This window comes from Apium graveolens, chromosome 11 (assembly GCF_009905375.1).
Source record: "Apium graveolens cultivar Ventura chromosome 11, ASM990537v1, whole genome shotgun sequence".
In the NCBI taxonomy this organism is placed as follows: domain Eukaryota; kingdom Viridiplantae; phylum Streptophyta; class Magnoliopsida; order Apiales; family Apiaceae; genus Apium; species Apium graveolens.
The window spans coordinates 108,339,155-108,351,132 of record NC_133657.1 but is presented as its reverse complement, the minus strand read 5'-3'; the positions used below and the strand labels follow the sequence as shown (position 1 = coordinate 108,351,132).

The 11,978-nt window shown below is 34.5% G+C and overlaps 1 protein-coding gene across 1 annotated transcript; it reads left to right on the top strand.

Annotated features, from left to right (window-relative positions):
• Window positions 1–3,063: 3,063 nt before the first annotated feature.
• Window positions 3,064–11,978, top strand: LOC141697192 (pectin acetylesterase 6-like). Its single transcript, XM_074501467.1, has 12 exons — window positions 3,064–3,432; window positions 3,696–3,778; window positions 9,063–9,192; window positions 9,300–9,373; window positions 9,629–9,715; window positions 9,793–9,917; window positions 10,003–10,063; window positions 10,233–10,286; window positions 10,393–10,470; window positions 10,959–11,064; window positions 11,165–11,310; window positions 11,590–11,978. Exons 1-12 carry the CDS (start codon window positions 3,222–3,224, stop codon window positions 11,695–11,697), a joined length of 1,263 nt encoding a protein of 420 aa, XP_074357568.1. The 5' UTR covers window positions 3,064–3,221; the 3' UTR covers window positions 11,698–11,978.

Genomic DNA, 11,978 nt, shown 5'->3' with positions numbered 1-11,978 from the left:
AGAAAGTATGATAGTTTTCTGGTTATCATATCTTTCTTTTAGATTTTTCCAAAGGGTTGTTGGATCTTTAATAACCAAATATTCTGTTTCCAATCCTTCATCAAGATGATGACGGAGAAATATCATGGTCTTTGCTTTATCTTACTCAGAGGCCTTATTTCCTGCTTTTATTGTGTCACCGGGGCCCATAGTACTAAGGTGGATTTCCGCATCCAAAATCCATGTCAAGTAATTTTTTCTGGTGACATCAAATACGATGAAGTCAAGTTTTGTAAGGTTTGAAATTATCACTATATAATAATCACAAATTAAGCATATATATATAATCAAATAAACTAATATGTAGATCAAACAAAGTCATGGTATATACGTTAAAGGTCACAAAATTTTTAAAATCATATCAAGTTGCCTAAATTAGCTTGAAAAATAGTTACACGGATTAATTTCTCTTTTTACAATTAACTTACGAAACTCATAATAAATGCGAAAAATATAACACTGAATAAAAGAATAAGAAAAATCAATATGTTCAACTAGCTAAAAAAATTTTAGTCTGATATATTGGATTTATTCTCTGACCAAAACTCTCCAGGCAAATACTTTGGGTATATAAACCAACATTTAATGTATTAATTATCCACTAGAATATGTTAGATACAAGCTTGGGAGTTGCATATATAATCTTGAGCATCATAGCTCTAAGGAGTGATTTTATTACTACTTTACCATATCCAATGCTGGTGTACAAAAATGTCCCTTTCGTGCTAAAAGAAAAATTATAATAGAAACAAAAAAAAAGATTACAAAAGAGTGATAAGTGACTGCATTACCCTCCTCACAGCAATCCTATGAAAATTGCCTTGCTTACTAATTTGAATAATATAAATTAAATTAGTCTAAAAAATGAGGTGATTACTGTGTTTGTGAGTCATCGATCTACCAAGTACATTAAAAATTCAACAACATATTAAAAGATCAATTAATGTATAAAAAAACTCATGATGGAAAAAAGTGGCATCTAACATCTCAGTTCATTGCACAAAACCATCATCTTGTAATAAAACAAACTATAGAGTGGCAAGTAAAGCATATGACAACACATTGAAGAGTAGAATTTTAATAACTTACACAGTAAAATAAGGAGATTTTAGAGTTTAAATGGAAAGGTAGCAAGATTCGTGTCCTTGGGTGCTTATTCCTTCGAGCTACTTTATACCGTCGGGAGCCAAAAGAGTCGTCCTTAAATGGTTTATTATGGATAAAGCATATCCAGTTAGCACACCTATAGTTACTTGAAAAACAAAATGATCCATTTCGCCCTAGAGAATGAGGAGAAGAACTTCTTGGTCTTGAAGTACCATATCTTAGTCCCATTGGTGCACTTATGTACCTTGTCAACTGTACACGTCATGGTATTGCATTTTCTGTTAATTTATTGGCAATACATAGTTCTGCTCCAACTCGAAGATATTGGACCGGAGTGAAACAAATTTTTAAATATCCTCAAATAACTATGGACATGGGATTATTTTATTCAAAAGAGTCAAAGGAGAAATTAATAGGGTATGCTGATGTGGGATATCGTTATGATCCTCATAAAGGAAGATCACAAACAGGCTATGTATTCACATATGGAGATATTGTAATATCATGGCACTCTACAAAATAGACTTTTGCTGCAACCTCTTCAAACCATGCTGAACTTTTGGCACTTCATGAAACCAGTCGGAAATATGTATGGCTAAGATCTCTTGTCCACCATGTCCGAGAATCGTGTGGCCTTTTAGTAAAGAAGGGCATTCCAACTATCTTGTACGAATACAATGAAGCTTGTATAACACAGACTAAAGAAGATTATATTAAAGGTGACAGGACGAAACATATAGACCCAAAGTTCTTCTTTACTTATGAACATTAACAAAGAAAAGAAATTGATGTTTGTCAAATTCGTTCATGTGAGAATCCAGCAGATCTGTTTACATAGGCGCTTTCTACCACTCCTTTCGAGAAATTAGTGCATATAATTGGGATACGCAGGCTTCGAGATATTTAGTAATTTTTATAGTCATTTTGGATTGAGGGGGGGGACATATATGGTATACTCTTAGGGGGCATTTGGTTCATCTCGGAGAAACGGAATGGAATCGAGAAAAGGAAAGGAGGAGAAAGGAAAGGAATGACCCAGAATTGTTTTACGTGTTTGGTTCAGATCCGGAAACGGAATTAAAATTTATATGATTACATTTATTTTTGATTTTTTAATATTAAGCAATCTCAATATAGTCAAATATATTTATATTGTAACAGTATAATATATTAACATTATAATAAATAACCAAATTTAATTATTTAATAGCACCATTAACTTTTTTAATAAATTAACATATAAATTTATATCAAAATCATTTTTAATTTATAAAAACTAGATTATAAATCACTTTTAATTTTTAAAATTGATTTTGCATACTCATGTATTTTTTTGGTCCAAGATTTAAATTATAAATGAAATAAGAAAATAAAAGTAGGAAATGGTGGTCAAATACCTAATGGGAGGTGGCCAATGGAGTTTGAGGAATATGGAGTAAACCTGCAACTAAAAAAGTGGAAAGAGAATTATTGTTTTTACTAAACAAACATTAACAATGGAATGAGCCAAATTGTTTCACTTTCCCTTTGTTGAATATCTCGTACCAAACGCCTCTTATATGTACTCTTTTTTCTTTACTCGTATTTTTTCCCATCGGTTTTTCGTTTTAACTAGGCATGTTGTTGTACGAGTTATCAAAGGGAAAGTGTTATGACATTATTATATGACTCTTAATTTTTTAGATGTACTTTCACCTTTATCCCATTAATTAATACAAACTCTTGGTTTTTCACTTATCATGTAACCAATGTTTAAGAAGATTACAAAAGTCTTGTTATCTTGTGATATCAAAAATAATGAAATTTTAATTTCTGCCTTATTCTCTTTGCATTTATATTATATATATTACATAATAGGTGAGGATTTCTTTCGTGTATAAATAGACATGCGTAAACAGACAAACTCATAATATTATGAAAGAGCAGCATGTGATGCAACTAGAGGCTGTTATTTTACCCAATTTAATGCGTAACGCATTTAAAACACACATTCTATTTTTACCTCTTCTTTTTAAATACAAAACACATTTGTAGCATCAGTTTTGTTACTGCAACTAAAGCAAGCTCGCCGGAAAATGAACATCACGGCGTCTGCTTTATCAGCTTGCTTACTTCTCCTCCTCACCCTCGGCGGCTATGCGGCAGCTCCGGACAGATCCGAAGACACTCTGTATTCACTTGAAGACCAGCTTGATTCACATCCAGATGCTACTCAACCTCAACAACAACCATTAATGGTTCCTATAACACTTATTTCTTCTTCCATTTCTTCCTCTAAAGGAGCTGGTAATTCATACTAGTATTTGCTTACATGTTGTATATGTATGATTATATGTAATGGATTCTTTTTAGAATCTTGAATGAAGTTGTGTAAGTGTGTAATTATGTTGGATTGAAGTAGATTTGGATTTAAAAGTGTTTGTTTAGTTGTGTGTAAGTGTGTACTATGTTTTGTTGTCTGAAGTATGTTTTAAGTATAATTGTGTGAGTAACATGCCTGATATTTAGGCAGGTGTTTGTTTAATTAACTTTGTTTGGTGGTTTTTTAGTTTGTTTAGATGGGACATTGCCTGCTTATCATTTGGATCGGGGTTTCGGGTCCGGTGCCGACAGCTGGCTTATACAATTAGAGGTCAGCTAATATCCCATTTTCTTTTGCGAAAATATATGTCAATTGTAATGTTGGAACTTTACCAATTCGACTGTGAAAGTGTTAGTATTGACTTGTAGTTAGATTTAGTCGTATTTTAGTCAAATCTTTGTGCTACATTTCATTTAAGGAGAGAAAAATTGTTGTCTTCATAGTTTATGTGCATGTTAATATTTCAAAAGCTTACCTGTGTTAGGGGCTGGAAGCTATTTATCATGTGATGGTGACCTTGGGAAATTATAGTAGTACAATTACTGATATGAAACGTCAACTTTTAGTTTAGTAAGTTGCATTTGAATTATAAATGTTAAATATATGCTTTAGTACTGAAATTATATTTAATAATGTGTTAAACTATTATTATAGTTTTTGGATTCAGTTGGATTCAGTTAGGCAGATTATATATTAGCAGTTATGTATTTCTGCAGTTATAGCCATGTTATCAGGAGAAGTTATATTCTCTCTGTAGTTTAAATATTGTAATTTGTTCATCAGTTAATAATATATCTAAATATAACTTATAAATGGTATGAGAGCTCTCTTCTTAAGGGATCTGTGTTTGTACGTATTAGACAACTAATGGATGCCGAATCTGGATTTTCTTCGATTGTTCCACCAGTGTTCGATGGAAATAACTACCAGACTTGGGCAGTGCGTATGGAGGCGTATTTGGATGCTTTAGATCTCTGGGAAGCAGTTGTGGAAGACTACGAAATTCATGAACTTTCTGACAATGCTACGATGGCGCAGATCAAAGCACAGAAGGAGAAGAAAATAAAGAAATCAAAGGCTAAAGCCTGTTTGTTTGCTGCAGTTTCAGCATCCATTTTTACTCGAATCATGTCTCTAAAGTCAGCGAAGGAAATATGGGATTTCCTCAAGTCTGAGTACAAAGGAAATGACAGAATTCGTGGGATGCAAGTGTTGAATTTGATTCGTAATTTTGAGTTGCAAAAGATGAAAGAGACAGAGACAATAAAGGAGTATGCTGACAGTCTTCTTAACATCGGGAATCAAGTCAGTTTGTTAGGTTCTTCAATAGCAGATTCCAGGATTGTCGAAAAGATTCTCGTCACGGTGCCCGAAAGGTTTGAGGTCACAATTACTACTCTTGAAAATACCAAGGATCTGTCAAAGATTACACTTACAGAACTATTAAGTGCCTTGCAAGCACAAGAGCAGAGACGTGCAATGAGACAAGAAGGATGTATAGAAGGAGCCCTACCAATGAAGCATCAAGACGATGGGAAAAATAAGAGGTCTGTGTACAAAAAGTATCATGTTTCAAGTGGAGAAGGTTCTACAACAGGTAACGGGATCAGATTCGAAAATAAAAGACTAGGATTTAGAAAAGATTATCCTCCTTGTCAACATTGTGGAAAAAAGGGTCACCCTCCATTCAAATGTTGGAGGAGACCTGATGCTAAATGCAACAAATGTAACCAGATGGGACATGAAGCTATTATATGCAAGAATGAAAATCAGCAACAAGGTGAGGACGCTAAGATGGCTGATCCAGAGGAGGAGGATCTATTATTTGTGGCTACTTGTTTTGCAAGTAGTGAAGAAAGTGGGAGTTGGCTAATCGACAGCGGTTGCACCAATCATATGACAAATGACAAGGAGATTCTTCGAGATTTAAGGCCAACCAATATCACAAAAGTTAGGATTGGGAATGGTGATTACATCTCAGTAAAAGGAAAAGGGACTGCTGCAATTGCAAGTTGTTCAGGTACTAGGCTTATTTCTGATGTTCTTTATGTACCTGATATTCAACAAAACTTGTTGAGTGTTTGTCAACTAACTGAGAGAGGATTTAAAGTTATTTTCGAAGACAAACATTGTTTAATAAAAGATGCAGCCAATCAAGATATTTTTATTATTAGAATGAAAGGAAAGAGTTTTTCTTTAAATCCATTGGAGGAGGAGCAATCAGCATTTACTATCAAGGAAAATATCACAGAAGTTTGGCACAAACGACTTGGGCATTATTATCACAAAGGGTTGTTGCAAATGAAGTCAAAATTGATGGCAGAAGATATTCCAGATTTTGAAGATAGGATTTCAAACTGCGATGCATGTCAATTTGGTAAACTTGTTAGAAAACCATTTCCTAAGGTATCTGGAAGAGCAACAAGAAAACTGCAATTAATTCATACAGATGTTTGTGGCCCGCAAAGAACACCTTCTTTAAAAGGTAGTCTTTATTATGTTATCTTCATCGATGATTTCACTAGAATGTGCTGGATATTTTTCTTGAAGTTTAAATCAGAAGTAGCTCAAGTCTTTTGGAAGTTCAAAGCAAGAGTTGAAAATGAAAGTGGCTGCAAAATTCAGATTGTGAGATCAGACAATGGAAAAGAATACACATCAAATGAATTCAATCAGTTTTGTGAAAGTGCTGGCATTGAGCATCAACTAACAGCTCCTTACACGCCACAACAAAATGGAGTTAGTGAGAGGAGAAACAGGTACATATTGGAAATGTCCAGATGTATGCTACATGAAAAAAAATTACCAAAGTCGTTTTGGGCGGAGGCAGCAAATACAGCTGTATTTCTTCAGAATAGGCTTCCGACGAAGGCACTAAATGATCAAACACCATTCGAGGCCTGGTATGATAAGAAACCATCACTAAAATTTCTTAAAATATTTGGCTGTTTGTGTTTCACTTATATTCCGCAGAACAAACGTGATAAACTGGACAAAAAAGCATCTCCAGGTATTTTTGTAGGCTACGTTAATAAGGCCTATAAAATATTCGATCCACAAAGCGAACAATTTGTTGTTACCAGGGATGTTAACTTTGTGGAGAATGAGGAATGGAACTGGAATGACGTTGCAGAGAAGAAAAATCATTTGATGACGGAATTGAAATTCAATCTTCCTAGTTCAAGTACTGAAGAATTAGAAGAAAATGTTGACTTGCAAAATGAAATGGGGGATCATGTCCCCGTAAGAGGAACTAGGAGTCTGTCTGATATCTATGAACGATGCAACATTGCTGTTTGTGAACCTGCAAATTATGAAGAAGCAAGAAAAAACAAAAATTGGGTAGCTGCAATGAACGAGGAGTTGTCCATGATAGAGAAAAATAATACATGGATTCTAGTGGGAAGGCCTGAAAACAGAAAGGTTATTGGAGTCAAATGGGTGTATAGAACCAAGCTAAATGCTGATGGGTCTGTCAATAAACACAAAGCAAGACTCGTGGTTAAAGGATATTCTCAAGTTTTTGGTGTGGATTATTCAAACACTTTTGCACCAGTGGCTCGTTTGGACACCATAAGGCTTTTACTTGCGATAGCCGCTCAAATGAATTGGAGAGTCCATCAGCTGGATGTAAAATCAGCATTTTTAAATGGTGTTTTGCAAGAAGAAATTTACATTGAACAGCCAGAAGGTTTTAAGAGGAAGGGAGAAGAGAACAAGGTATATCTTCTCAAGAAGGCTCTTTATGGTTTAAAGCAGGCTCCACGAGCCTGGTACAAAAGGATAGATGATCATTTGTTGAGCTTGGGTTTTAAAAAAAGCTTGTCAGAGGCTACTCTTTATGTCAAACGTCATTATGATGATGTTGTGATTGTCTCGCTTTACGTTGATGATCTTTTAGTAACAGGAAATAATGCAGGCCTAGTTACAAGGTTTAAGCAAGAAATGAAGAAAGTTTTTGAGATGACAGATCTTGGGTTGATGTCTTTCTTTCTTGGTATGGAAATTATGCAGGCTGAGCATGAAATTTTCATATGTCAGAAGAAGTATGCAAAGGAGATATTAAATAAGTTTAACTTTGGAGAGTGCAAGGCAGTAAGCACTCCTATGAATCAGAAGGAGAAGTTGTGTGAGAATGATGGTGGTGATAAAGTTGATGAGGGATACTATAGAAGCATGATTGGTTGTTTGATGTATCTAACAGCAACACGACCAGATATTTTGAATGTTGTAAGTGTTTTGTCCAGGTTTATGCATTGTGCAAGTGAATTGCATCTTAAGGCTGCTAAAAGAGTGATACGATATATTAAAGGGACAAGTCATTATGGTATTAAATTTCAAAGAAGCAAGAATTTCAAGCTGGTAGGTTACTCTGACAGTGATTGGGGTGGTTGTACTGATGACATGAGAAGTACCTCGGGTTACTGTTTTACATTTGGATCTGGTATGTTCTCATGGAAATCGAAGAAACAAGAAACCGTGGCTCAATCTACTGCTGAGGCGGAATTTGTTGCAGCAACAGCAACGGTTAATCAAGCATTGTGGTTAAGAAAAAATTTATTGGAAAGCAAGCATTGAGATTTTTGTTGACAACCAGGCTGCCATTGCTATTTCCCATGATCCTGTGTTTCATGGGACAACTAAGCATTTCAACATAAAATTGTTTTTCGTAAGAGAAGTGCAGAAGGAAGAGATTGTGACATTAATTTACTGCAAGTCTGAAGATCAGTTGACAGATTTGTTCACAAAGCCGTTTCCGGTGAGTAGGTTTCAGTTTCTAAGGCAAAAGATTGGTGTTTGCAGTTCCTAAAGTAAGGAGGAGTGTTAAATATATGCTTTAGGACTGAAATTATATTTAATAATGTGTTAAACTATTATTATAGTTTTAGGATTCAGTTTGGCAGATTATATATTAGCAGTTATGTATTTGTGCAGTTATAGCCATGTTATCAGGAGAAGTTATATTCTCTCTGTAGTTTAAATATTGTAATTTGTTCATCAGTTAATAATATATCTGTGTTTCTTCTAAATATAACTTACAATAAAAATGGTCTATCATTCTTATCTGGGGTGCATTAGAATTCCTTTTCCGCGTATTGGTAATCTTAGATATGCCATTTTAGTCAATATCCTTCATCCATTTTGCATGTGCAAGCTTTTTTCGTATTTATCCACAAATCACAACCCATGAACATCTTCAATCTGAGTCCTGCAAATTGTTAAGTTGTTCTCTATGCTACTCATGGATATTATGCTTGCACCACTACAAACTCGCATTAGAGCAAGTACTTGAGTTGAAGACAAGCACACGGACAAAAGAGCTTGTACATCTTTTTTCTTGTTACGGAATTAGGTCTTTGTGCTTGTTCACACAAAAAGTGTGGATTTATAGAACTGCCCCTTACGGAAAGCGTCCCAGTAGCCAATGTTTAAAGAAAATGCTAACAGTTACTTGTATACATTTATGATACTTGATACACTTAATATTAACTCAAAACTGTGATATTTTGAAAATTGTATGTGAGTTTTAGTGTTGTTTGGTATTTTGATGCAGGGAGGTGGTTGGTGTAATACTGTCCGAAGCTGCGTTTTTCGTAAGACAACTCGTCGTGGTTCTTCCAAGTATATGGAAAAGATATTACCTTTTACCGGAATATTAAGCAATAAAGCTGAAGAAAATCCTGGTTCGCACTAATAAGCTTCCTTTGCACTCAAATGTAAAGTCACTGCTTACTAAGACATATTACCCCTCATTTTTGTTAAAATCTGTGTTTGGAATGTTTTTCAACAGACTTTTTTAACTGGAACAGAGTTAAGCTTCGTTACTGTGATGGTGCATCTTTCAGCGGAAATAGTGAAAATAAGGTCAGTCAGCTATTCTTACAACTTAAATGATAAAAATTGATAAACCTGCATCAGATCTGGAGCATTACCATCAATATGCGTATTGTGATAGACTGTGATGAATGACATACCATTGCTTAAATTAGACCACATATATTTGAATATTTTTTGGACGAGCTCATTAGTTACGTTGATCTGATGCAGGCTTGATTGTCGTAGTTTGAAATTTCATAAGAACATCCTAGTAGTGGGGTTTTATTATTGTTTTACTTTTAGGATGCACAACTTTTTTTCCGAGGACAACAAATTTGGTTGGCAGCTATGGAGGAATTAATGTCACTTGGAATGAATAAAGCTAGCAAGGTTGTGTAAAATTTCATCTATAATTTAATACATGTAACCTATTTATTTGTAAATTCCTAATCATAAATCATTTACAGGCTCTTCTTTCTGGATGCTCTGCTGGAGGTCTTGCTTCCATATTGCATTGTGACGAGTTTGAGGATATGCTACCACATACAACAAAAGTGAAATGTTTAACTGATGCCGGGATGTTTCTTGATGCGTAATATACATCCTCCTGTCATTGTAGTTACCATCCCTTCCCAAGAATTATATAATTTAATTTTCTTCATTTGTCTCTAAAATAGAGTTGATGTATCTGGAGGTCAAACTTTAAGAAATATGTATGACGGCGTCGTTAAATTGCAGGTATTCTACATCAACTTCTGGATCTAACAATATGTATCAAGGGTTAAAATTTGAAGATTTTCTTCTGCTAAATTAATTATTTACCAAGATCCTGATTTATGCCACGCTAGTTTTTCTAAAAGTATAGCATGATAATTGAATAACTTGATTTTCTCATGTTTAACTTTAGGGACTGCAAAACAACTTGCCAAGAACTTGCACAAACCATTTGGATCCTACTTCGGTATCATTCGTCCTCCCTGTTATTTCAAGTACATATTGAACATGCATTTCTATTTTTTCTAACTCATGCTATTTCCTTCTCTCTCTCTCTTTCTATGTATGTGTAGTGTTTCTTTCCTCAGAATTTGATTGCCAATGTGAAGACGCCCTTGTTTCTTCTAAATGCAGCCTATGATGCTTGGCAGGTAAGTATTTTAAATATCTGTTACTCAAGTGGTTTCATTACTAATTAGTATGCTATTTAGGATTGTTAGGGTCAAGGATACCATACTTGCTTCCTGTCAAGACTCACAGTTGTAATATACCCCATAATTGTTTAAAAGTAAATGGAAGCTGAACACTTTCGTGGTAGACTGGTGTACTCTATTCAATAGTGGCCAATACCTGTTCTAAAAAGGGTAGAGTCCTAAGTTTTTTTTTTAATTTGACAGTGTATGGCTTGAGTGCCCTAGAAGGGTAAATACAGAGTAAAATGATCATTTCCCTACATTGTTGAGATAAGTAGACTTGTGATGATTCAACTTCTTGTGCATGTACTGACTTTCTGTTGCCCTCTGACCCCTAATGATGTTCACCTTTTTCTAAACAGATTTATTGATGTTTTACTTTCTTTTTTTTTCTTCTGAGCTCCATGTAACGTAAATGGTGAATGACATTTTACATCCCTAACCAGGTCAGTAATACTTTGGCTCCATCATCTGCTGATCCTCATGGTTATTGGAGGGGTTGCAAATCAAATCATGCGCTTTGTAATACATCACAAATCCAGTATTTTCAAGGTTACATTATTGTTAATCAACCAGATCCTCTATTTTTTTTTAATTTAGTTTAATCAAATTACCTAACAAGATGAGGACATCTATGTACATTATTGTTCAGACTTCAGGAATCAAATGCTCCAAGATATTAAAGAATTCTCTTTATCTGATCAAAATGGTTTATTTATAAATTCCTGTTTCGCCCATTGCCAAACTGAGAGACAGGATACATGGTTTTCCAATGATGCTCCCATGGTTAATGAAAAGGTATGTGTTTAGCTGTTTCTAGATCATCCTGATGATTTGTCCAGTTTCTAGTTATCAGTTACTTGTTAGGCTGCATTCCTTTTTAAGAGGAAAAGTCTAAGAATTCTGAATTGATGTCACCAAGGGTAGAAATAGTTTGATGTGGTAGTTGTTTGGCCTAACTTGATGAGGAAACATATTTCTGAATGTAAGGAGAGGCCAGGGAAAATGTTCATCTGTTTCTCTTTTTAGTCACTCTGTTATTTAAATAGCAATCTGATGCAATTTGTTTTGTGGCAGGGTATTGCAAAATCTGTCGGAGACTGGTTTTTTGATCGATCAGGTGTCAAATTAATTGATTGTCCATATCCCTGTGACAAAACCTGCCACAATCTTATGTTCAGTTGAGCATAGTAATACCATTCCTTTTAAAGTTTATCTCATTTAATTAGAAAAGTTATTTTTCCTTTGTTTCAAGAAAACCACAAGTACTGGTTTAAGCTTAATAGCTAAGAGGCTTAAGCACATTGCTCCTCTTTGTATAATTGTGTGTGATTGTTGTAATTTTTAGCTAGAACTGTAGTGAGGGAGGGTTTGACAAATCTCATGTGCTGGTGATATAATTTATAAACCAACATCTTTGTTGTTGAAACTTTACGATATTATATGAAATTATGTTTCCTCCATAA